The sequence below is a fragment of the Glycine soja genome, chromosome 3 (assembly GCF_004193775.1).
Source record: "Glycine soja cultivar W05 chromosome 3, ASM419377v2, whole genome shotgun sequence".
In the NCBI taxonomy this organism is placed as follows: domain Eukaryota; kingdom Viridiplantae; phylum Streptophyta; class Magnoliopsida; order Fabales; family Fabaceae; genus Glycine; species Glycine soja.
The window spans coordinates 20,653,882-20,678,750 of NC_041004.1; the positions used below are offsets into that span (position 1 = coordinate 20,653,882).

Here is a 24,869-nt window from a genome sequence, read left to right on the forward strand (position 1 = left end):
TTAACTTAGTAGTTTTTTCCTTTTACTTATTTCTGTAGACTGTAGAGTGTCTTGTCCTACTGTTATCCTGAATTTTGACTTATGAATCATGTGCTGGAACTTTCTTGTCTCTCTCTGACAATCATTTGCTAATTTGCGGCGCCGTTCTTCAATGTCTTGGGTTACACTGAGACACACTCCACTATGGATTCCATCAATAAGCTTCGACTATATATATATATATGCCCCCCTAAGCATTGAACTTGCATTCGAATCCAACCCTCGGAATCATTACAGTGTAGAGTTTGTAGGAAAACCCTCAGAATCATAACCATGCTCATTTTCTTCTTCACTCTTCTAGTGTCCTTCTCAGGGTTTCTCCTTCTCTTTTTGGACACACAACCAGAACAACAACGTAGTCATAATTATAACCATGCACCTCTTTCGCACCCAATCATTGGATGCCTCGTCTCTTTCTACCAAAACCGCCACCGTCTACTGGATTGGTACACCGAACACTTAGCCAATTCCCCGACACAGACCATCGTCGTGCGCCGCCTCGGAGCACGACGCACGGTGGTGACGGCGAACCCTCGCAACGTGGAGTATATTTTAAAGACCAATTTCGGTAACTTCCCCAAAGGCAAACCCTTCACCGAAATCCTCGGCGACCTTCTCGGCTGCGGCATATTCAACGTCGACGGCGAGCTGTGGCACACCCAGCGCAAGTTAGCGAGCCACGAGTTCAGCACGCGCTCCCTCAAAGACTTCATCGTGAAGACACTTCAAGAAGAGACTCAACAAAGGCTTCTTCCATTGCTGGAGCATGCAGCACGTGAGAGCCACGTGATCGACTTGCAGGACGTGCTGAGGAGGCTCACGTTCGATACTGTGTGCAGGGTGTCGCTGGGATACGACCCCAGCTGTTTAGATCTCGCGAAGCCCCTGCCGCCTCTTCTGACGGCGTTCGACACCGCGTCGGAGGTCAGCGCCGCTCGTGGCGCGGCGCCGGTGTTTCTGGTGTGGAAGATGAAGAGAATCCTCAACGTTGGCTCAGAGAAATCATTGAAGGAAGCAGTGAAGCTAGTGCACGAGTCCGTGGTGAAGATTATAAAAGCGAAGAAAGATAAAATTGCATTCAATGAAAGAAATTGCGGCATGGATTTGCTTGATAGGTTGTTGAAAGCAGGACACGAGGAAATCGTGGTGAGAGATATGGTTATAAGCATGATAATGGCGGGGAGGGACACCACTTCCGCAGCAATGACGTGGCTGTTTTGGTTGTTATCAAAGCATAGAGAGCAAGAAGCATCGTTAGTTAAAGAGTTTTCTTTCGGAGAAAACGAAAATAAGTGTTTGGATTATGAGTGTTTGAAAGAAATGAAATTGTTGAAGGCATGTTTGTGTGAGTCCATGAGGTTATACCCGCCAGTGGCATGGGACTCGAAGCATGCGGGTGGTGCTGACGTGTTACCAGATGGGACCCACGTGGGGAAAGGGGATAGGGTGACCTATTTTCCGTATGGGATGGGGAGAATGGAGGCTCTGTGGGGGAAGGATTGTTGTGAGTTTAAGCCAGAAAGATGGTTTGATGAGGAGAGTGTGAAGAAAGGGGTTCTGAAGTGTGTGAATCCTTATAAGTTTCCGGTGTTTCAGGCTGGGCCGAGAGTGTGTATTGGGAGGGAAATGGCTTTCATTCAGATGGAGTATGTGGTGGCTTCTATTCTCAACCGCTTTGTGATTTCGCCTGTTTCTGATGACTATCCTCGTTTTGTTCCTCTTCTGACGGCTCATATGGCTGGAGGGTTCAAAGTGAGGGTCCACTACAGAAATGGAACTCAAAGAATCAAGCTAGAGTGAATCACAAGTGGGGCTGAAATTATAAGTTAATTAATACTGTCTCCTGCTTGGTTGGACGGTAGCATATACTATCTTTCGTTTTTAGTTGTGGTATTGGATTGGCATGCTTGCTTCTTGGACCAAAATCATCTTCTATGTAAAGTAATCTTATATTGTTTGATGTGATTTGTCTTTATGCACCTGATTATAAATTTATATAAGGTGTAAATATATTTTTAGTTTTTTTAATTTAAGATAAGTTTCTTTCTAATCTTCTAAATTTAAAATTGATATTTTTTAATTATTGTAATTTGGAGAGCCCAAAACCTTATAAACCCCACACTAAAATCTCATACTTCGAGGGTGGGACTCAAGCATCATACCTTACAATTGGATACTGACACATGATATGGATCGATCTAGATTAATAAAAAACAACAAGAACTTAAAAGAAATTCCTTATAAAACCAGTAGTAGGTGCACTTTGTGATAGTAATGAGATGAGCACCCGAAGGCTGACACTTGCAGTTGGTTGCAAAGCTAAAAATTATGGTAAGGTGGCGGAAAATGCATTTTTATTACTGAAAAGCCAAATGACAGAGTAACAATACAAATCATATCTTATCCTATGTCAGCTTAGCTTGAATGTAAACACAATATTTAATAACTAGTGTTATCAATACACAAGATGCTTAACAATGTTCACACAGATTCTTATCAACAAAATTGACAAACATGCATTCACATTTACCTCGTTCCTTAGCAATATTTGTTCTACTGGAATTCAAGCACCTGCATGTCTCTGCAAGATCTCATCAATTATGTTCTGTTTCAAATGCCAGGGCAACTTAACTGCCACAGTTTCACTCGAAAACTCCCCTTCTAAAGCCTTCACCTATATTAGAACAACGATTTCACAACATTAACTTCAGCAAGTGACTAATGGAAGCAGATACAATACAAACGGTTCACACCTCTAAGTCTTACCCACTTAATTAACTCCACAGGTTTAAAGAAAAGAGGGCAAATCTACAGGTATGCCGAGTCACGAGATTGTAGGAAGAACACTGGAAGGGGTGTGTTGAGTCACGAGAGTGTACGGGTGTGTCGTCGTGGAAGGTGTGAGCTGAGTATGACCACGAGATTGAAGATGACAAAGGAGTCACGATGATTGAGGAAGGGAGAGCTGAGTGACGATACGAACAGAGTGACGAAGGCTAGGACTTGCAACTCAGTCTTCAGAGGTCACCAAAGTGTTGTTCGAGGCACGTGACTATAATGTTGCGCCAACGACGACGGTGTTTACCAAACCAATATCGTTGAAGTAAAGTTTCCGAAATTCAAAGACGGGTATCCAAACCACCGTCTTTGTTTGCTAACTTTATAATTATCAAATTGCCACCGCTTATTATACCACATCGGTTTAGGAGGACCGATGTGATTAGTGTGTCGTAAAAACCAATATTTTTAGTAGAGCAAATATCATGTGGTAGGGTGATTAAATTTAATAAGAATATAAATTAAAATGGTTTATGTCATAAGTGACTAATTATTTGTTAGTGGGTAAGCCAAGTCTGATCACATTAAAAAAATACACACCAAACATTTTTTGGGCAAGACTCACAAAGAGGATAAGTGATCGATTGGGCATTGAAGTCCCTTTGTTGAGAGGCGCTGCCTTGTAGGAAGACAACCTCTAGTCATTCTCCAAATCAAGATTTTATTTTATGTGGAATTTTTTAGGGGCCAAATAGACATCCAATCACCATTAACATGGAATGCTCCATTATCAATCATATCCTTCATTATTTGATAGTAAGTAGTGGACTTAAATGAAAAATTCTCTTCCTACAAAGATTCCAAATGGCTTTATCTTCAACATTGATGGAAAACAATAGGCATCATATACATAGAATTTGGTGAACATCACAATGTTTAAAACATCATGAATAAATTGTGAATGCCATGTACCACTTGATTGGTCAATCAAATCACATACTTATAGATGTTCCAAACCGGCTGTAATTTTAGAATGGACATAAGGGTTGTCCTTTGCATGTAGCAATAGGTCTTTCCACATATTTATTTTAACCACTGCCATGTGAAGTGTAAATGTTATATCATACAAAATTTGGGTTATGACCCAAATGGTCACGCAGGAAATTTTATTTAGATAATATTTGGCTTTGAAAACATATATTATAATTTAAGAAAATTTATGATTTTTAAAAAAATAATTTCAAAATTTTTTAAATCTACTATGGTAATTTTGAAAGAAAAAAAAACTCCTTCTTGGTAAAAAAGCTAAAGTGTGGGATGAATATGAATTGTATCTTATATATTCCTATCTAAAGATGGTCAGATACTTTACTCATTGTTGTGTCCTTTACTTCAATGTGTTTTTCCCTGGTGTTCGAAAAGTAATCCTTCAACGGGTAAGATGCCTGCAAAAGATACTTTGACCCTCAAGTTAGTTAGGTCTTGGCGGAGAAAGAATATTGAACATTGTGAATGAGAGTGGATAGAATAATCTTTGTTACCTTGATAATCTAACCTTTTATATGCACATATTTATGAGCCTCAATATTCATGGGCCTTACCTTTTAATTAAGGAGATGTAATATGAAATTACTTGACAATGTTAATATAGTATTAAGATAAACTAAATTTTTTAACCTCCATGGGGTAGTGGTCAAGATGGTACTAGGCAATGATCGAGAGGGTATTAGGTCGGGTTGAGTCAAATACCTAAGGTTTCTTCCTACCAAAGAGGGTAGAAATTATTTGATTATTCGGCCTACCGAATACTCAAGTTCTTTCTTTGTTGAGGGAGTACTAGGTCGTGGTTGAAGGGGTTCTAGGTTGCACAAGTATAAGTACCATAGAATATTATGATCGGATAAGATCTATAGTTGGTGTTTTACATTTTTTTTATTGTTACTATTGCAAAGAATAACCAAATATAGAGATTAGAAACGTTTTTATCTTTAAAACATGTTTGAAAATCTTAATTGATACAAAGCATCACTTAAATAGTTTGCATAAACTATTCTAATAAATACTTTGGTTTTAAGAACTTTTTCTTTTTTTTTAAATAACTTTTACTTTAGACTATCTAGGCGGTAGTGAAGGTTGATGTTATTTTAAAAAATGTCATCTCATGTCTAAAACACTATTAAAAAAATATTTATATTACATCACCTAGTTAACATCAGCTTATACAAAAACTAATGTTAACAAATACGCGGTGACATTTTTGTAAATTATTAAAAGTTGTTAAGATCAGTTGTAAGAGAACCGATATTAAGTATTGTACTCAATATCGATTTTATGTAGAACCAATGTTGAGTGTCATGCGTCAACATTGGTTTTTTGAGAACCGATATTGAACTTGACCTAAATATCAAAGTTTTTGGTTTCACAAAAGAACATAGCAGATTTATTCTTGCTTTTATTTCATGCTTTGTTGTTACTTCTCTTATTTATTGTTTATTTTATTATTTACTGATTCCTTTCAATGGTTGCCCGGCAGCGGAGAGGAGGTCTTGGGGGATGGTGAGGGAGCATTTGGTCTTCCAACAGAAATCCCTAACGAAAGGGAAGAGAATTTGGTGCAGACGCAGGTTAGTTCCGAAAATAGGTTCTTCTTCTTTTCAATTTCAGTATCCAACTTTTCCCCAATGTTTACATAACATGCCCTTCCCTGCTTCTTGTTTCTCTGAAATTTTTTAACAATATTGTTGCAGTATTTATTTATTTATTTTTTACGAAGCAAACATAGATATACAACAACACAAATAACTACTTCTCCGAAGCAGGGTCTTGGAATACTTGAATGTGAAGAACAGAACAAGGGGCTGCTTCCAAGAGTTGTAGAAGGACTTTTTGATTCCATAAATTCTTTGGATATAGAAAAGACATATTCGGTTAAATTGTCAATGGTACAGAGTAACTAATTAAAACCACACATGACTGGCAAAATCATCAGGTTAGAGTAAATTATTTTTCTGATTTTGTTTATGATTTGTCCAGGTTGAAATCTACATGGAAAAAGTAAGGTATGCATAGAAAAAACTAGTATGTTTGCCCCTATATAGGTACTTAGAGCATATTCCATTGGTTTCTGATTGACAAATTTCTTAACTTCGTTGGAGAAGCTAATTTTGATGAATCTTCAAAATAATTCTCTCTTCTTATATAGGGATCTATTTGATTTATCAAAAGATAATATACAAATTAAGGAGATTAAATCACGAGGAATAATTCTACCTGGCGTTACAGAGGTTAGTAGCATATTATCTCAATGCATTCCGGTTATTCTTTTTATGAAATGGTTGTATTTTTAATTTTTTTAATGAGAATTGTGTCAAAACTGTATGAAGCATGGAATTGTTAATTTTGAAGTTTTTGATTGAAATTCACATAACAGCAATGCATGGGGTTTCTAATCTTATTAGTCGTAAACATACCAGCTTGCCTAAATAAGCATGGTACATATCATTATAGGTAATTGGTGAGGTCTTATCCTAGTGACAACTATTTTTATTTTGCTCCATTGGCTTATATTTTTAGCCATTCTCTTAGATACCAAATTCAACGCTGTAAAGTAATTATAGGATTAAGTTTAAATTTTATAATAGGCTGGAGGGTAATTATACAAAGTATGGGAGGCGTAATTTCTCAAATAAGAAATGTGTCAAGTGTAATGAGTACTCACCTAAGGGAGCTTCTTGTAATTATCCCTTTATTTTGGTCTTAATGTACAATTGGACGACTGTGTATTTACCACACTAATAGCTTTCTGATTCTTAGAGACTTCCATCTTCATTCATTCTTGCCACTTTTTTCAAAAATAATTGGCAAATATGAAAAAGATCTTAGAAATTGATCCCTTAAATGGTCAAGCTAGGAAAGTCATTCAGCCACTAGAGCCCCTTGCTGCAGAAAAATGAGAAAAGATGATGGAGGAAATGATTGGTTAGTATGCTTTTTTATCTTTCTCTTGTATTTTTAATATTTTTAAGATGATGGACATTTGTTAATTGATTAATCATGTGAAGGGGATTGATAATGAGTTGGTCATTATAACAATCTCTTTTTAGCACTATTGTTGAATGAAATTCTAGCTAGGCTCGGTAATAAAGAGTGGGTCCAGGTTATCTAGTGACACCAATGTGAGATTTAACTTAATAATGGATGAAGTGTTGAAGCATTTATAATTATTTTTGTTTTTCTGTTTGTGTTGCTATCGTATGTGGAATTGGTCTCAGCAAACTAAAGTAGTACAAATTAGAAAAATTAGTGCTTTACACTGGATATTCATTGAAGTAGAGTAGCAGAGTTGTGAGCTTAAAGTTGCTGTATATATGTTATGTTGTGGGCCCGGTGAAGGTGTGTTTACTGGTTTAGGCTCAAAGTAACCTGTATATTTGTTAGACATATGGATGTACCTATTCAGTTTTAGAAATAGAAAGTAAATAAATATTTATTTATGTATCTAATTTTTTTTCTCGGCAAAAATAGGATATATATTATAGATTAGTACCAGAGGTACTAAAAATGCATAAATCTAAAATTAGATTAATAGAAAGTATGATTACAAAAATATAAAGACCTTAATTTAAAGTTTAATCAAAATATAGTTTAGATATCACGTATATTATATATTGTTTTATTTTTTTATTTTTAAGTTTCAATGTTGGTAAAGACTTGTGCAGTTTCTTATATCATTGCTTGAACATACGTACATTGATGCTTACTCATTTTTTAATCTTTGTAACATGGAGTATCTATGTCCCTTTGAGACTTATTATGTTATTCTCTTTGACAAGTGTTTGGTAACACATTTTTTGAGGGTGCAGTATTTTTTAAAGGCTCAATTTCACTTTGACAAAGTAATATTTTAATTTAAATTTTGTATTTAATAAATAAGAATATATTTAAGATGTGTACCTAAGAATGATTTTTATACCCTTTCCCCCCTTTCACATTGTTCTATATGCTAGAAGTCATCCTTAAATTCTGTAAGGTTGGCGGGCAAAACTTCTGATTTTATATTAGTGCCTCTATCAAGTTAAGGCCTTAGGGATTGGGAGTTTAAGCCTTTTCATACTTCCTGCTTACAAGCTGTTTTATCTTCCTTTGTAACAATTGTATATTTTGTCTATAACTCATTAATTCTCAAGCAAGATAAATTATTTTAATTTTATCTATTTTAGGCAATGCATGCTGCTCCAATGTACATTGCAGAGACAGCTCCAACACCAATACATGGACAACTAAAATCTCTAAAAGAGTTCTTTATAGTACTTGGGATGGTTGTAAGTTCCTGAACTTTCTTCGGCTCTTGAACTTTATGGGATTCCTTTAAGTATTTTTAGCTTTTATTGTTTTTTTTTCCGCTGATTATGTTATGCTTATTTACTAGTATTTACCATAACTATTTTTAGTAGGTTAGTAGCATTATATTTGTATACTTGGCTGTCTCCACGGGCTTCACTTATGCCACAACGGAGTTTGCTACTCAAAGGAGGACTGGATACTAGTTCACCAAGTCCATCAATTTCTTAGGAAGGTGTTCCTCCAAAATTTATTGTTTTTATTTCACAATTTGATGATTTCAGTTTTCCTTGTAGTTAAATCTGTTGGTCAATTAAATTGTCACAATCATGCTTAAATGTTTGTAGTGGTTGATTGAACATCCAAATTTATCAACTGATGTTTACATTGGTGGTGATTCATACTCTGACATTACTATTCCAGCAATTGTTCAAGAAATTTCTCTAGGTAAAAGACTCGTATTCAACATGTACTGCAAAATTAGAATGACAAACATATGTACAAGTTGGCTAGTAACTATATGAACCACTATTAATCATGCTAATTGGCAATGGAGGCTTGTAACTGGTAACTATTTTGTTCCACAAATTTATTTGTGCTTACTAGTGTCTTGTCTGTTTTGGGATATTTTTATCCTTTTAAAAACTATTTCTAGTGCATCAAAATTTACCATGCATGTTTTATGGAATTGTTCAATTAAAGAATAGACTGATACGTATAAACATGTTATTACCTAATTCTACCATGCTTGTTTTATGGAATTGTTCAATTACAACATAGTTCACTTTTTAGTAAATATTAAAATGAAAGTCTACTTGTTTTACCGAGATAAATAGATGTTTTGCATGGTTGAATTTTGTTAATTAGTGTGAGCTTGAAGATGTATGCTAAAATGACTCTGTTACTGGCTAAATTTGGCAAAAAAAAAAAATCAGCATTCTACATTTACATCGGTTGTAGATAAAAAACGATGTAGAAACTCTACATTCTACATCAGTTGGATCTCATAAACGATGTAGAAACTTCACAATTCTACATCGGTTGGACCTCACAAACGATGTAGAAACCTCACATTCTACATCGGTTGCACCTTAGAATCGATGTAGAAACCTCACATTCTACATCGGTTGCACCTCAGAACCGATGTAGAAATCTCATGATTCTAAAACGGGTTTGACACCATGCCCGTCTTCGTAACCATGCCCTTTTAAGACGGTCTTTCAACCGATGTTGTAGGGCCTAGCATTTTCAACGACTCCTATCTGCAACCACGCGTCAAAATCGATGTAGAAAGGCTCTCAGAATCGATGTAAAAGGCCTATTTTCTAGTAGTGCACACAAACTATGTGCTGAGTTTTGCTTTCTTGACCTTTCCAGCCTGCCCAAAGAATATATCTGTCTAGTGTCTTCAAATATAGTGAGAAGAATAAGGAAACAATAATTGTAATAACTCACATGAAGTATTCTTACCACAACAAACTTGTCTAGCATAGTCTTGGAGGGAACTAGATGATTCAAGTTCAAAGGCTTTAACAACAATTCCACATTTTGCAAACAAAATTTAACTTCAGATTTTGTCTTAATTTTGAGTTTATTTTGCTGGATGAAATAAGTAATTCTATGAACAATGTGGCCTGTGATTTCGATCCAATTTTTCAATTTTCTTTCCTTCATTAACTTAATCGTTCATGTAAATCTTTCTAGCCCATATAGCAATGTTCAACTTCAATAAGCAATAATTTGTTTCACACTTCATAGATAATTAATTCTTTCAACAGTGGTAGTCACCATCAAACAAGGGAAAGGCTGTAGTCATGTTGGAAAATCAGACTTGAGACAATATTTAATCCATAATAGCAAACCTGTTGTTGTTTGTTCATGTTCTTTAAATGTCTTCATGATGAGTGTCTTGAGTAAGTTCATCACTTGAACCGCATGCATCAGGGTTGTTAGAGGATCAGACATCTGTTCCAAGAAACATAGATGAATTAGCAATAGACCATTTTCAAGTATACATAGTTTTCATGTGCATAAGAGTAGAATAGCCTATTGTAAGTAAAATATGCAAGTTGTTTTGGTAATGAAAACTGAAGATTGCTTATGTGAATGAAGATATGAATGATAGATTATTTTGTTTTAAGGACATACCATTTAGCCAAAACAAAGAAGGAAAAGGATAAACTAGGATAAATTACTTTTGAAAATAGGCCTAAATATCTGCATAAGCCTTTTTTTAGTATCTGAAACTTGGTTTTTAAAAGATATGGATATTATTCTTATTATCTAAACTTAAAGATGATATCCGCTTGATTGGAAGATTAAGATGTGGTTAGTATTTGAAATTTGTGTTATACGTTAGCTCCATGTATAGAGACAAGAAAGTAAAGTTAAAGCACCTCTCTTCATAGCATATCGCTTCTTTTAATAAAAAAATTTCACATAAAAACCAACAAATACAAATAGAAGAACATTAAGCAAACATTGACAATTTTAACATCCACTGTGTATGTAAGCATACATGAGTCATGTTTGGAGCAAAAACCATTGCAATATTCTAGCATTCATTTTGTTAAATTCCTCCTCTTCTATAACATCAACCATGAGATCAATAGCCCAACTGGGTAAAGCAGACTCGGCTGGCTTTAGCTGCTTCACAAGCTCAACAAATTCTTTTTCTGTGTTGCACTGAAGAACTTGCTCAAGGAAAAGTCCATCTAGCACTCCTAAAGGTAGCTCTTGGAACCAGGCTTTGATCAACCTTGCTAAATAGTGGACATCAATGTCATCTGGTACAATGCCTCTATTCAACTAGTCCCTCACATACTCCTCTTGACTATTTTTGGGGTTTATACGAACCATACCCTCAGCCTAAAGATTGATTGAAGAGATAAAACAAAAGGATAGTTGGTATTAAACTCACTAGTCACTACTTGCAAAAGCTTAGAGCTTGGTGTTACAAATGATGCCAAAATATATACAGTCAGTACCTTTAAACTTCCCTGTGAGTATAGATGGCCCTGCATTAGCAAGAGAATAATGGGGACACTGTTTCCTTTTGGATCATAAGAACATTGCATAGATTTTGCTGAGACAACAAACACAGTTACACTGCAAGCATATATGACAAGAAATCACAAGTTAAAATGATGCTACAAACATGGGAAAAGACAACAAAAGAAGAAGAAGAAGAAGAAAAACTGCTAGAAGAATAAAAGTTAGAAAACAAGGTTGGATTATAATTTCTAAAACATGTAATAGCAACAAAAAAGAAAAATAAGAAACTCTAAATAAGATAGAACATTTCATTTCGTTGCTAACTATGTACGAGTATTTGAAAGAAACTTGATCCCATTCTGTATTCATTACATGGCTAACAAAGCATTCAATGGACATGTGCCCCGAATCCCAAACAATTATGAAGTTCCCCATTTTGCAACTATACATTTAAGTCAAGACTCTACAGGATCAGGACCAAAGTTAAAAGAATAAGGACCGACCTGAATGCACTAGTTTGAAACAAAGTTATGGTTACATCATCTTCTTCACTACCATTCATGAAAGTCTTGCACTTTCTTTCTCTTCTACACACACACACACACAGAAACATAAACATCCACACCAAAAGCTCTTCCAAGCAAAAAAAAAAAAAAGAACACACAACAAAAAAGAAAGGCTTTTAGCATTTGAAGCATAACCCATTTGAAATCTAACAAAAAATGTGTTTTTTTAGAAAGAAGAAGAGAAGAGGTAGTTTACCTAGCACTAGGAACCATGGCAGGGATCTTGACTTGGAACTCATAGGGAAGACCGAGGAAGTCGTTCAAGTGGTTGAAGGTGACATGAGTGATGTGTTGGACATTGGTAAAACTTCGACTGACAACAGGCCAAAATTCAAAAGACGAGGGTACAAATCTATTGGGCTTAGTGTACCAGATGTAATCAAAATAGACTAAAAACACTCAAAAACTGGCTTAATAACAAGAAAAGCATTATGGCAACAAAGTTGAAATTTTATTGATAAAAAAGAAGTAAGAAAACCGAAAGCCCCAACCTACTATGTATAAAACCCAAGAGGCAAAACCGCGGACGACTCGACCCTCTCATAATGCTAAAAGAACTCACACCTTGACATGTTGGGATTCTCCGCAGCCACCGCCCAGACCCATGAGGAGGTCAGCTTCCGACAGTCAACATCTGTGGAGTCGTAATTCTTGGTGGTGAGAACCCGTGAGTTAGCACAAAGATTCTTCCTAGATGAAAGGCCGAGGGCGAGGATCTCGACGGTGGGGCCGAGGTGGTAGAGCTGATAATCATGGAGAAGATGGAGCTCAGTGAGCATCTTCTCCATCTCATGGACGGTGTTGTTGGATCGAGTGACCTCAGAATAATTAAGAAGAGGGGGTTGAATTAATTATTCCTAAACCTTTACTAATTAAAAATTTACTCTTCTAAGGCTTTTACTTATGTTGTTAAGAGAATAAGGAGTAGAAGAGAAACTTAACCAAAAGTAAAAGCGGAAATTAAAATGCACAGCGGAAAGTAAAAGAGTAGCGAAGAAGGAGACAAACACACAAGAGTTTTTATACTGGTTCGGCAACAACTCGTGCCTACATCCAGTCCCCAAGCGACCTGCGGTCCTTGAGATTTCTTTTCAACCTTGTAAAAATCCTTTTACAAGCAAAGATCCACAAGGGATGTACCCTCCCTTGTTCTCTTTGAACAACCTAGTGGATGTACCCTCCACTAGAACTGATCCACAAGAGATGTAGCCTCTCTTGTTCTCAGTCAAACCCAAGTAGATGTACTCTATACTTGTACCACAAAGGATGTACCCTCCAATGTGTTAAGACAAAGTTCTCAGGTGGTTAAACCTTTGAAACTTTGTGAATGGGGATACAAAAGAATTCTCAGGCGGTTAGTCCTTTGAAATCTTTTGTATATGGGAAAAGGAAGAATCAAAAGAATTCTCAGACTGTGTCATTTTGAATTCTTTGACAAGGGAGAAGGGAGACACAAAAGAATTCAGGCGGTTAGTCCTTTGTTCTTTTGGAAAAGGGAGAAGAGAGACACAAAAAGAATTCAGGCGGTTAGTCCTTGGCGAATTCTTTTTGACAAAGGGAGAAGGGAATGAAAAAGATGAATAGCACAAGTTTTTGAACAAAGAACTTTTCTTGGAAGAGAAAGTTTTGAACAAAAACTTTTAGAAAGATGAAGAGAAGATGAAATAGAAAAACTGTTGAAAGAGATGAAAGAAAATATTGAAAGATGATTGAAAGAAATGATTGAGATGAATTAAATTGTTTCATGCCAAGGTCACATATTTATAGTTTCTTGATGACTTAAGTCAAAACTTGTAACTCTTGGCAATTCCTTTAAAACTAATCACTTAAAAAGACATGACTTTTGAAAGAATCTTCAGAAATAAGTCACTTGAAGAAATGTGACTTTTGGAAATGAATTTTTCGAAAACAGTCACTGGTAGTCGATTACCATAAAGGTGTAATCGATTACACATCAACAGATGTGACTCTTCATTTTGAATTTTGAAAATATTAACGTTTTAAAACCACTGATAATCGATTACTATAATCTGGTAATCAATTACCAGAGAGTAAAACTCTTTGGTAATGATTTTGTGAAAATTTCATGTGCTACTCAATGTTTTAAAAAACTTTTTAATACTTATCTTGATTGAGTCTTCTCTTGATTCTTGAATCTTGATCTTGATTATTCTTGATTCTTGAATCTTTGCTTGAAACTTTGTTTAACTCTTGATTCTTTGGCATCATCAAAATAACCTTGGAAGGCATTGCTTCCACAGGTGTCGGTGCAATATAGGAGTTTAAGCAGGGAATGAGGCTTAGAAAGGGCGTAGCTTGTGATCAATGAGAGGAGTGTGATGATTTTCGTTGTGTCGGTGGGCATTTCCAGGAGGCAATGGCCCTTGGTGTCGAGGAGAAGGTGGAGAAAGGGTATTGGGAAAAGGAGAACAAGAAGACAACGAGTGAGAGGAGAGGAACGACTGCACATTCAAATTTAAAATTGTCCAAATTCAAAGACGGTTTCGTGAAAATCGTCTTTGAAATTTTGATAGTATTTACAAAATTTCCACTGCTATACAAACGATGACGGTTTTTTGACAATCTTCGTTGAGATTGCATCGTAAAAATGAGATTTTTTAGTAGTGGGAGAGGTTTGGTTGTGCGATTTGGTCACGAAGGGTGTTCCTCACCAACGAGATTTGGGTTACAAGTAGAATTAAATGTAGTGAAACCAGATCTGGAGGTTGAGTCACTGACGTCGACGTCACTGAAGAGGATGGCCCTGACATTGAACATCTCAGTGTGGTTCCCATAGTAGCGTTGCCCCACTATCTGCAAACCACCAAACAAACCCTTTTCATCAAAACATTTATGTTTTATCTGAACGGGTTGGAGCTCCTGCTCATGTTGGTTTGGGCTGTGGCGAATCCAACCCAACTGCAACCAAGCAATTGTTGGTGTGAGAAGGAGGGTGAACTAAAGATTTGATTTTGGGGTGAAGAGAAACAAAGCAAAGCCATGACAAACCATTCTAACTTCAAAAATTACTGGAATCCATGTTTAACTATGCATCAGCCTTGGGCTTCTCTCCTCATTTACGAAATCAAACGCATCGAGGGCAGGTCATGGGCCACTCCACTCACAGGTTTCTTTTTTTTGTGTGTTTAATGTTATTATTGTATCAAATAAACAAACAAACAAAGGCATTGTTGACCACCTATACATGCCCTCTGTTTTGATTTTGTTTTTTTAAGGTTGTCTTTAGATTCATGTTGCCAGCAAAGTCCTAGAAGATTCTACAATCAAAGCAATGGAATACTTCTACAAGGAGATTTATGCACTCAATGGCATCACTAATATCCAATTTCCTTAGCACTACCTTGTTTCTAGGATTTTGGGTACAATACCACAACCTTGTTCTTTGTTAAATGTTAATTCACTTCAATTCATCGCTCACAAATTTGAATGCTTGATAACATATGTGTTGCAATTGTTGGCTTCTTAACACGTGATGAGCTAGCATGCTGGGAGATGGTTCCTGAAGGGGTACCATGTCAATTACTATACTTTTCTTTTTAACTATTCATTCCTAATTATACACATTATGTTCACTTAAGAGATTCCTATGCTTATTAGATTAAGAATAGTTTGTGTGTATGTTGAACAAGTGTTAAGTGTTTTTTTTCCTATGCTTAATTCGGAAATTGTTGATTTCATTTGAGATGCGGCGGTACCAAGGTGTTTATAACTAGGAAAAGAAGGTATTATGGTTCTAAGTCTCTCGCTTGATTTCTGTTTTTTTCTTTCTTGGAATGAAGGCTGATTTTTCCTACTTGTTAAAAGATTTATGAAGTTGCAGTTAGAGGTCTGTCTCCCATTAATAGTTCATTTCCCATGAAATTTTTGCTTCCAGATCCACGAAATCCACAGAAAACATGTATCGGTCATCAAATAGAAGCTAAACATCTAATCTTATCCAAAATATATGGTCTAAAATTAAATCAGTCAACAATATAGTTATGCTCCAACTAAATGCACTATGTTTGTAAATTGCTTTTTCCTCTTATATTATTATCATGCCACCTATTTGATTATACTTTTATTTCCTCAACTTTTGAACCTCAGTTTTGTGATAGATGCTTCAATGTCTTCATTTCATGGTCCTTATATGCATATAACTATGGTGACCTATGAAAAAAATTTCAGTTCTCTTTTTAAAAGGGAGCCCTTATTTAGGGTACAAAGTGTGAGCAGTTTTAAAATATTATATAATATATTATAATTTTTATATTTTTTGGATATTTTTAAATTATTTGATGGGATTTCATAATTTCCTGATATACTAATGATTTCTGTTATATTCTGGTTCTTTTAAATGTTAGTCTTATGTACTGCTTCTAAAAATGAAATTGAAATTCATATTAAAATAAAAGAAACCTGTACTCCTAACAAATTTTGCGTATTGATCACACTACAACTAATATACCCACGAACTAAAATCTAGAAAGGTTATGTGAAGGCATATGCATGGTTATATACTTTTATAACATGTCCAATAGTAGTTTTTAGATGGATAGCATCGCTAGGAAGTTTGAAGGTATGAATTATAATTTTATAACGATTAAAGAGAAAGGAGAGAAGCATGGGTGGATTGGATTATTAGATCTTTGATTCAATTTTTTTAGCGTAGAATATGTTTTTGGTCCCTTATTTTTCTTGACTTCTGTTTTTTAGTCCCATATAATTTTTTTAACTATTTAGTCCCTCATAAATTGTTTCATTTTTTTAGCCCCTGATGTTAATTTCAAATGTTAAGTGATGGAATGACAAGCATAAACTATGTGAAAATTTATGTTTTAAGTTTTTTGCAGCTATTAACCACCACAAATTTTCTAGTGGTCTAAGAATGTTTATTTTTGTAACGTTTCTGGTGGTTTCAGAAAATCTAGTGTTCGGGGTTTTGATTTTCTTTTTTGAAACATTTTTGGTGGTTTTAGTCTATCAGAAAACTTGTAGTAGTTAAAAACCACAAGAAACATAAACAAAAACATTTCACGTGCAAATTCTGCTAGCTGCTTTTAATTGTATTTTTAAGAACAAAGTTGTCTTTTCTTCCTTCACAAATACTTCTTGCACTTTTGAATGTTGTATATTATAGAAGTAAAGCCAACCATCTATTGGATTTGTATAGTACAAAGTATAACATAGGAACTTTTCAGTCCAAAACATATTGTTCTTGCTTTATCATCCACCAAGTTAAATAAGATCACAAGGCAGGCCTACTAACATGACAAGGCAGGATCCCTCTCAGACCTCCTTCTTCCAAGTTGGTAATCTTTTGTGTGTAGAATTTAGGGGTGGTTGATTTGTTTTGGTAATTAAAAACTATTTATGAAATTTTTTAAATATTACTGTGAGTAGAAGTGAGGCAAGCAAAAACATTATTAACAAAACCAAAACAAACTTACAGATTTTTTGTAAAAGGAAAATGAAAACATATTATTCTTTTTTTTTTACTGAGGATGACCTCATTGAGAAGTTTGTAGCTAGCGTCTCAATGGTTACTTCACTTTCATTGGTTAACTCATACCCAAGACTTGTTGTTGCACCACACATGTTTGTGAATGCCTACAAGAATGTTCTTGCTGTTGTGGTTGAGACAAATTATTCTTTGCCTAAGGCAGATAAGGTCAAGGTGTATTTGAAGGTATTGGCTTTGACATTTTGAATATTATAAACTGAGTATCCAAGTGCATAGGTTCACCATTTCTTTTACTCATTTCTCCATCTCTCTCCTTATATTCTTTATTTTATTTTTCTTTAAATTAAAAAGGTGCTTACATATTCAGAAATCTTTTATTTGCAGTTACCAATATATTTTCATTTTGTTATTTTCTTTTAATGCATCTCTTGTTATAATTCTAGGAAACTTCTAGACAATCACAATTTAATGGTAAGTGAGTCAGTAAAAATTCTATTTTTCTTGTTTGTGGTTTCTAAAACTATCATATTTTTAGGTTAGCATAGTGGAATCTTTATGCGAAAGAAGTTGATTTTGTTTTGTAATTTGACTACCGAAACCTTGCTTCACAAGAAGGTCCGATGTTGCCAATCCCAAAATTGATGCTCAAAGGGAAGAAGCTCCGCGCAAGGGCAAGGGCAAGACCGATTTAGGTAAGGTCAACGTAAGCGTAGTTCTCTATGATAATTTAGCTCCCTTACCTCTAGGTAAACTAAACGTATTTGCTTTATGTTTTCTCCCCCATTATTTTGTTGCCTTTTAGATAGAAGAAACTAATAAGCTTTTGGACATTTAAAAACCACTATTATTAGGTATTAGTGTTACCTTGATATAGTTCCAAGATTATGCACCTTCTCCTAAAGTTTTTCCATCTGAATGCTACCTTGATCCTCCCTTGAAAGCAAGTCAGTCCTCGTTTGGTTCTCTTCTCCTTGCATTGACTCATATGTTGTTGCTATCTTTGACTCCTTTGGTTGTGCTCCTTGTACCCCTGGCATCTTCTTTCAATATATGTTTGTTATATAATCACAAATTTCCACATCTTTTTGTTTTTATGTTTGTTTTTGTGATTCATGTCTTTGTTTGCGTGCCTATTTATATAGAGTTTGGTTGTGATAGCAAGACAAAATATAATATAATAGATATAGACATTAATGTAACTCTACTATAGCAAGATCAACCCATGTGGAATCATAACATGAAATGGAATTACACGTGTTCTAACATTGTACTACTTGGCACTTGCAACCCTTATTTTTTGCCATGTTTTGTGGCTTTTTAGTATAGAACCTACATTTTACAAATGGTCATCGATCAACAAATATTATTTTCTATTTCTTATTTCTTTTTATTGTCTTAAACTTTTTAAAATTGAGACACAAATCTAATAAACCTTTTAAAAATATTTACTTCTCAAAATTTAGTAATTAAAATTTGATTTTTTTTAAAAAAACAGACATTCTAAGACAGTTCTTTGAAAATCATCTTAGAAAGTCTACATTTTAAGATGATTTTTGAGAAACCCATCTTAAAATCCTTAATTTTTAATTTTCTTTTATAAAAATAGATTCAAAGATGATTTTTTTTGAAAAATTGTCTTAGAAATTCTACATCTTAAAATGATTTCTATGCAAAATTATCTTGAAAAAACTATCTTAGAAATTGTACCTTCCAAGACGGTTTAAAAACCGTCGTGGAAAGTCTTAACTTTTCACGACGACAACTACAATTATGATTGAAAATTGTTGTTAAAAGACCTTAAACACCGTCGTAAAATGTCATTTTTCTAGTAATGTTTTTTTTCTAATCTTCTAAATTTAAAATTGATATTTTTTAATTATTGTAATTTGAAGAAAAATATTGTTTCATTCTCTCTCCTCAACTACCTTTTTCCCAAATATAATGCGGTAGGATGATCAAATTTAATGATAAGAATATAAATTAAAATGGTTTATGTCATAAGTGACTTATAATTTGTTAGTGGGTAAGCCAAGTCTGATCACATTAAAAAAAAACACACCAAACATTTTTTGGGCAAGACTCATAAAGAGGACATGTGATCGATTGGGCATTGAAGTCCCTTTGTTGGCAAGCGCTGCCTTGTAGGAAGACAACCTCTAGCCATTCTCCATATCAAGATTTTATTTCATGTGAAATTTTTTAGGCGCCAAATAGACATCCAATCACCATTAACATGGAATGCTTCATTATCAATCATATCGTTCATTATTTCATACTAAGCAGTGGACTTAAATGAAAAATTCTCTTCGTGCAAAGATTCCAAATGGCTTTATCTTCAACACTGATAGAAAAAAATAGGCATCATATCCATAGAATTTTCTGAACATCACAATGTTGAAAACATCATGAATAAATTGTGAATATCAAATCACATACCTATAGATGTTCCAAACTGGCTGTCATTTTAGAGTGGACATAAGGGTTGTCCTTTACATGTAGCAATAGGTCTTCCCACATATTTATTTTAACCTCCGCCATGTGAAGTGTAAATGTTATGTCATACAAAATTTGGGTTATGACCCAAATAGGCACCCAAGAAATTTTATTTACAAAATATTTGGCTTTGAAATCATATATTATAATTTCAGAAAATTGTTGATTTAAAAAAAATAATTTCAAAATTTATTTCCATCTTTGTTTTCAATAATGACTAAATTAAAAGTACAAAGATGATGATAATCTATGCTTTTATATTCTTTTTTGATAGTGAAATGATCGCGACTCAACTAGTAAATTAACATGCTTGGACCAAGATCATGATCCCTAAACAGTAATCTTATATTATTTGGTATGATTTATTTTGTGCCCTTAATTATAAATTTATAAAAGGTGTAGATATATTTTTAGTCTTTTTAATTTGAGATAAGTTTTTTTTTAGTCTTTTAAATGTAAAATTGATATTTTAGTTATTTCAATTAAAAAAAAGATAGAATTGTTTTAGTCCCTCTCCTCAAATGCCTTTTGCCCAAATGCATGTGTTAGTGTCACTACTAGATAAGTGGGCTAATACTTAGCCCATGAGCCCAAAATCTACCCTAAAGTTCATGAGAACTCTAGGACATTCTCCTGCATCTTATTCGCTGGCTCGCCCAACTGCGATACTAATCAGCAAGTGTACTGAGTCGCGCAAGTAATATAAAATGATAAGAATCGAGTATCGAATCACAGGGAGTTTGTTTCATTCAGAAAAGTGTTCGTTCAATAAGCAGACATTTGTATGGAACCAGAAAATATAACAAAAGATAATTTTTGTAATTCTAAAAATAACTACAAAATTGCTATCTAATAGTGAGAGATAAACAAATGATTAAAACGTTGGGTCGTTCTACTGAACAACTTGATGTAATTATGTGTTTTTCTCTATTTAAGGTTGTTTCTGTGTTCTATGCTGAGAGCAAATACCCAAACACCGATTCCTCGCTTGAATGGACTAATTCTATTTAAACTTCATTCTAGGATTCCTCGTCGAACTTAGCCTAAACGAATTGCATTAAGATTACAGTGTTAGTATAGAGCAATAAAAGAAGAGAAAGAAATAAAGGGAAGAGAGAAAAGACACAAAGTTTAACGTGGTTCAACATACAATGTATGTACCTACATCCACGGCTACACTAGGAGAACTTTTATTACTTGCACACATATAAAAGCTTACAAGGTGTCTCTATATATAACACTAATGAGACACAAGTTTTTACAAACCAAGCGATGTGGGACTAAGACTACAAAACTCTAACAATCCAAGCGATGTGGGACTAAGACCACAAAACTCTAACAATTCTCCCACTTGAGGTCTAAGTTCCAAACTCTAGCAACTCCTTGTAAGCGATGAGTTCATCGACTCTTTACCTTGTGTAGCGCCTTCATCTTCAATTATCCTTGAAGGCCAACTGAGGCAATGCAAAGCCTCAGCTTGTCAGTTGTAACAACTTTAGTCAACATATTTGTTGGATTCTCTGATCCTAAGATCTTCAACAAAGATAAGTCTCCATCATTTATCAACTCCCTGATAAAATGGTATCTTAATTGAATATGCTTGCATCTAGAATGGAAGACTAGATTCTTAGCAAGACTTATAGCACTTTGGCTGTCACTAAACATTGGAGCATTATCTTGTTCTTTCCCTAATTCATTGAGAAAATTCTTTAGCCAAATCATCTCCTTAGTTGCTTCTGAGATAGCTATGTACTCGGCTTCCGTGGTTGAGAGAGCAACTCTATTTTGAAGTTTAGACTTCCAACTCACAGTAGTACCTCCCAAAGTAAAAATGTAGCTTGTGGTGCTTTTCTTGGTATCAAAATCTCCTCCCAAGTCTGCATTTGAAAATCCCTGTAAAGTGAGATTGCCTTTTCTGAAGCACAAACACATCTCTGAAGTACCCTTCAAATATCTGATTATCCATTTTACGCCTTCCCAATGCTCCTTTGCTAGATTTGATAGGAACCTGCTGACAACTCTCATTGCATGTGCTATGTCAGGTCTGGTACACACCATAGCATACATCAAACTCCTAACTGCTAATGCATATGGTACTCTTGACATGTATAATTTTTCTTCATTTGTCTACAAAGATTTCTTCTTTGAAAACATCAAATAAGATCCCAAAGGGGTATTCCTGGTCTTAGAATCTTCAAGGTAAAACTTGTCAAACAACTTGTGTATATATTTCTCCTGAGACAACTTCAAAATTCCTTTTGATCTGTTTCTAAGAATTCTCATACCAAGGATTTGTTTAGCTGGACCAAGATCCTTCATTTCAAAGTTTTCTGCCAACTGCTGCTTCAACCTGTTAATTTCTGCCATACTAGATCCTGCAATCAACATGTCATCAACATACACGACAAGGATAACATAACTATTAGTATATTTCTTAACATAGCAGCAATGGTCCATGTCACATCTTTTGAATCCTGAGTTGCTCATAAACTCATTAAACTTCTTGTACCACTGCCTCGGTGCTTGTTTCAAGCCATATAAACTTTTGTGAAGCTTGCATACAAGATTCTCCTTGCTTGGCACTTCAAAACCTTCTGGTTGGGTCATATATATGTCTTCCTCTAAATCCCCATGCAAGAATGCAGTTTTAACATCTAACTGCTCCAAGTGAAGATTCTTTGTAGCTACAATACTTAGAATAACTATGATGGTAGTCATCTTTACAACTGGAGAGAAGATCTCTGTGAAATCAATTCCTTGTTTTTGCTGAAACCCTTTCACCACAAGTCTTGCCTTGTATCTTCTTCTACCGTCAGATTCTTCTTTTAGCCTATAGACCCACCTATTCTGTAACACTTTCTTTCCTTCTGGAAATTTAGTTAAAGACCACGCCTTATTCTTCTAAGGGGATGTCATCTCATCTTTCATCGCTAGCTCCCATTCAATAGTTTCATTCCCCTACGTAGCCTCACTGAAACATTTTGGCTCACCAGCATTAGTTAACAACAAATAATGCAATGAAAGGGAATACCTATCTGGTGGTACTGAAATTGTGCTGGATTTTCTTGGAGGAGTTTATGGTTCTGGTTCTGACTCAACCTCTACGCCTGTACTCTAGTTTCTGTTGGCTACATCACTTTCTGAAATTTCTTCAAGTGTTGCTTTCTCAGAAATTTCTGACAGTTTACCTGCACATGTAGATTCTGCAGAAAATTTGTCCTTATAAAATAACATTAGCCATACATGTTAGATCCATAACCAATAAAATAACACTTCCTCGCCTTCGGATCCAATTTATCTCTACTATTAGAGTTTGTCAGTATATATGAAACACAACCAAAAATTCTCAAATGTGAAAGTTTTACCTCCTTTCCAAATCATACTTCTTCGGGCAACTGATAATTCAAAGGAACCGATGGTCCTCTATTGATGAGATATGCTACTGTATTTATTGCTTCTACCCAGAATGCTTTAGGCAAGCCAGATAGGATCCGTATACACCTCGCTCTCTCGTTCAAGGTTCTATTCATCCTTTTTGCAACATCGTTTTGCTCAGGTGTTCCTGGTATTGTCTTGATCATTCTGATCCCATGTTCTGAACAGAAGTCTTTAAAATCCTAACTATCATACTCCCCGCCATTGTCAGATTTCAGACTTTTAACCTTTAGACTTTTTTTATTTTCAAATTTTGTTTTCCACCTTTAAAACACAAAAAACACATCAGATTTATTTTTAATAAAATAAACCCATACCTTTCTGGTAGAGTCGTCGATAAAGGTGACATAATAGCGTGAGTTTCCAACAGATTTCACTGGGGCTGGCCCCCAAACATCTGTTTGCACCAATTCTAACTTTTCAACTTTAAGAGTCTTCCCTGCCCTTGAGAAGCTGACCTTTTTCTGCTTTCTAAGGATACAATGTTCACAAGCACCAACATCAACATGCTTGAGGCTTGATAGCTTACCCTTTGCCACCATAAGCTTTATTCCTTTTTCACTCATGTGTCCAAGTCTTTGATGCCACATGGTTAAATTATTGACAACCTCAGTAACTGCTACCATATCCTCATATGCAATCATGTAAAGAGATCCTCGCTTCTTTCCATGAGCCACAACGAGATTGCCTTTTGTTACCTTCCAAGCTCTATCTCCAAAAGTGGTGTGATGTCCCTCATCATCCAACTGCCCTATAGATATTAAATTTCTCTTTAAGGCGGGAATATGTCTGACATTGTGCAATGTCCATAGGGATCCACTGGAGGTCTTGATGTTGATATCACCTCTTCCGACAATGTCAAGAGATTTTCCATCTGCAAGGTAAACTTTCCCAAATCTTCCAGAAATATAGTTAGACAATAAATCTTTAGAGGGAGTGGTGTGGAACGACGCACTTGAGTCCATGATCCATGAATCAACAGGACTATCCAAACTGCAAATTAATGCATCATCAAGTTCATCAATTGTTGCATTTGCGGATTCATCATCATCACGCTTCTTGTTTTTGTGCGAATTTTTCTTCTTTGGTGCCTTGCACTGATTGCTAAAGTGACCTTTCTTGTCACAATTCCAGCAAGTAACATCACTTTGAAATTTTCTCTGACCTTTCCCTCTTGACTTTGATCTGCCTCGACCATTCTGACCCTTCTGGGTAGTCTTTCCCCTACCTTCAGTATTCAATGCTGAATTGGAAACATGACTGAAGATTCTCCTGAATCTCTCTTGTGAACATCTTCGCGTAAGATCAAGTCACGGATGTCACTAAGCTTTAATGTGTTCTCCCTCGTGGAACTACTAACTGTAGTAACAGTTGCAGCCCAACTATCCGGTAGTGATGACAATGGAATCAATGCCTTCACCTCATCCTCAAATTTAATCTGCACCATTCCAACTGGGCAAGAATAGTATTAAATTCATTAATATGATCAGTTACAGAGATACCTTCTCCCATCTTGAGGTTGAACAATCGGCACATCAAGTATACTTTGTTGGCTGCCGACGACTTCTCGTACATATCTGATAACGCCTTCATTAAGCCTGTAGTAGTCTTCTTGTTTATGATGTTGAATGCGACATTCTTGGCTAATGTCAATCTGATCACACCAAGAGCCTATCGATCCAGCAAGTTCCATTCTTCTTGCTTCATGTCGTCTGGCTTAACCCCTAATAAGGGCTGATACAGCTTATTCTGATATAGAT

At 35.2% G+C, this 24,869-nt stretch overlaps 2 protein-coding genes and 2 pseudogenes across 2 annotated transcripts; 3 read left to right on the forward strand and 1 right to left on the reverse strand.

Moving 5' to 3' along the window:
- The first annotated feature begins 261 nt into the window (after positions 1–261).
- Positions 262–2,014, forward strand: LOC114406286 (cytochrome P450 94B3-like). Its single transcript, XM_028368956.1, has one exon. It carries the CDS (start codon positions 313–315, stop codon positions 1,837–1,839), a length of 1,527 nt encoding a protein of 508 aa, XP_028224757.1. The 5' UTR covers positions 262–312; the 3' UTR covers positions 1,840–2,014.
- Positions 2,015–5,301: 3,287 nt separating this feature from the next.
- On the forward strand, positions 5,302–8,709 carry LOC114406287 (D-xylose-proton symporter-like 1). Its single transcript, XM_028368957.1, has 6 exons — positions 5,302–5,441; positions 5,637–5,759; positions 5,851–5,876; positions 6,020–6,101; positions 8,037–8,138; positions 8,271–8,709. Exons 2-6 carry the CDS (start codon positions 5,757–5,759, stop codon positions 8,361–8,363), a joined length of 306 nt encoding a protein of 101 aa, XP_028224758.1. The 5' UTR covers positions 5,302–5,441; positions 5,637–5,756; the 3' UTR covers positions 8,364–8,709.
- Positions 8,710–9,499: 790 nt separating this feature from the next.
- On the reverse strand, positions 9,500–12,505 carry LOC114405021 (annotated as a pseudogene).
- Positions 12,506–14,717: 2,212 nt separating this feature from the next.
- On the forward strand, positions 14,718–20,685 carry LOC114405022 (annotated as a pseudogene).
- Positions 20,686–24,869: the final 4,184 nt, after the last annotated feature.